At 44.6% G+C, this 2,419-nt stretch overlaps 1 protein-coding gene across 1 annotated transcript in view; it reads left to right on the top strand.

The window, feature by feature from the left end:
- LOC107103479 (receptor-type tyrosine-protein phosphatase mu-like) overlaps window positions 1–2,419 on the top strand; it is a gene marked incomplete at its 5' end in the record, with an annotated part of 96,709 nt that overhangs the window by 46,100 nt on the left and 48,190 nt on the right. Inside the window, one exon of the mRNA XM_015403201.1 lies at window positions 870–1,011. Within this exon, the coding sequence (XP_015258687.1) occupies window positions 870–1,011 (142 nt within the window). The remainder of the gene's footprint in view (window positions 1–869; window positions 1,012–2,419) is intronic.

The following is a 2,419-nucleotide window of genomic DNA, read 5'->3' on the forward strand; positions in this document are numbered from 1 at the left end:
GGGTTCTGTCCTGAGTTGGGTTCTGTCCTGAGTTGGGTTCTGTCCTCAGCCTGTCCTCTGTCCCTTTGTCTGCCTGTCTGTCCATCTGTTTGTCCATCTATCCCTCTGCCTGTTCATGTGTCCTTCTGTCTGTCCATCTGTCTGTGCCTCTGTCTGTCCATCTGTCTGTCCGTCCCTCCTGGGCAGGACATGTTTGCTGCAGATGGCGAACATAATGATCCACTTAGAGGTTCTGCCCGTTCTTCTGGACCCAGAACCACTGGCAGAACTTCACCCATAGACAGAACCAGGAACTCCTGCTGATGCCCTCTGGGTCGCACCTCCATCTCTGGGAGGCCACAGATCATAGATCTAGAACCTCAGAGAGGTCTGACATAGATTCTACAGCCTAGAGTGGAGTGGAGACCTCTAGAATGAACCTTCCACCTATAGGCCACCAATGAAGGCCTTCATAGCTTTTATTTTGAAAGGTCCTGTTGACAGCTTCCTGTGTGGACCCGGCTCACTGACGGTTCTGGAGCTGCTCAGCCTGTCCTGAACCGGGTCTTTGGGTCAGAGCTTCTTCCCGGCTGGTGGCCCATCAGAACCAGAGAGCTGAAGCCACTGCAGGCCTGTTTACTAATCTCTGATTGGCTGATTAACCAGCTTCTCTTGCAGGTTTCCTTCTTGGACTTTGTAACTTCCTGTTGACCCGATCGGACCTGGTTCTCCTGAACCAGGTTGGTTCCTGATGCTGCGGTTCCGGCTCCTGGGAAGGTCCGTCATTCGGACCATGGGAGTTTGGGTTCTGATCCTGTGGAGCGCCCAGCATCAGTCCATCATGGACCTCCAGGAGAACCAGAGTCCCAGACTAACCGCTATCGGATCAGAACCAGCCTCTGCTTCAGCCTGTCTCTGTCTTTCTCACTTTCTCTGCACGCCTTCCTGGACCTCCAGCCGCCATAATCGCCACGCAGCTCACCACGCCGTACCTGGGCGTCGCCCCGGCGGCTGGCGACAAGCAGCTGACAGGTCAGAGGAACACACGGCACCCCCTGGGTACCATCTGTCTGCTTTAGGTCTAGTCCTCACAGAGGGGGCGTAGGGAGTTCAAAGGTCAAGGGGGGCGGAGCTAGTACCACAGCAACGCTAGTAGGTCTGCGTTCAGTTCCATTCTGATTCTTTCCAGTAAAATAATTTAAAGATGCTGCCCTGTAGAGTTCTGGTTGGTTAAACCGCTTCTGTCTGGATAACTAGTCTAACTATCAGGCCAACTAGGTTACCTGGTCTAGTTTACCTTTCAGGTTAACTGGTGTAACTGTCTGGTTAAATGGGTTGATGGATTTATCCGCTCTTAACTATTTTCATTGTCTGGTTAACCAACTCAGCTGATTAACTGGTTTACCATTTTGGTTACCTGGTTTGAAAAGCTCTTGTTAACTGGTTAGTTGTTGGATGATTTGGTTAAAATATCAGCTTAGATGTTTAACTATCTGGTTAATTTATTAATTGTCTGGTAAACTGGTTTCACTGGTTAAATGTCTGGTTAAGCGGTGTTTGCCTGACTGGCTGGCAAACTATACAATTGTTTGGCTAACTGGTTTAATTACATCTTAACTGGTTTATAGAGATTAACCTTGTGGGTAACTTAAAGTATTTTAATTGTCTATTTAACCGTTTTCCTGAAACTAACCATCGTGTTAGCTAGTTTCAATAGAAGTTGGACTGTCTGCTTAACCGGTTTAATTGTCTAGTTAACTGGTTTAGTCATCTGGTTTACCAGTCTAGCTGTCTGGTTAACTGCTTTAACCGTCTGGCTAAGTTTAATGTTCTGGTTGAATAGCAGTATTTCCTAGTTAACTAGTTTGATAAACATAGCTGTCTAGTTAACTGGTTTAGCTGTCTGGTTAACTGCTTTAAGTTTCTAGTTAACTGTTTTTAATGTCTAACTGCTGGGTTATCTGATGTAACTTTGTGTTTAACTGGTTTAATGGTTTTAGTCTCTGGTTAGCTGGTTTTAGTGTCTAGTAAATGTAACTGTCAAGCGGGTTTAACCAGTGTGACTGTCTGGTTGACTGATTTAATCGTGTCTCCTTAACTGGTGTTACCGTCTGGTTTACTGGTTTAATTAGTTCAAGTTATGATTAATGAAATGATTTGAGCATCAATTTAGGTTTATCTTTAAGAATTAGAATTGAACGTTAAATTAGATTTGATCTAATTTAGAGCAACTAGGATGTGTTCTAACTGACTAACTAACTAACTAATTAACCCATCCATGACGTCCATCATTTCATTAGAAACTAATATTTTAGATTATTAATATCATGTGATTAACAAACAGGAGATTAATTGATACTTGGACCACAAATGTACATCTGCTAATTAGACTAATAGTTAATGGTTAGCATAGAGGAGGACACTGGTTAGTCGTCCACCC

The sequence above is a fragment of the Cyprinodon variegatus genome, unplaced genomic scaffold (genome assembly GCF_000732505.1).
Source record: "Cyprinodon variegatus isolate N-32 unplaced genomic scaffold, C_variegatus-1.0 Scaffold1459, whole genome shotgun sequence".
NCBI classification, from domain to species: Eukaryota; Metazoa; Chordata; class Actinopteri; order Cyprinodontiformes; family Cyprinodontidae; genus Cyprinodon; species Cyprinodon variegatus.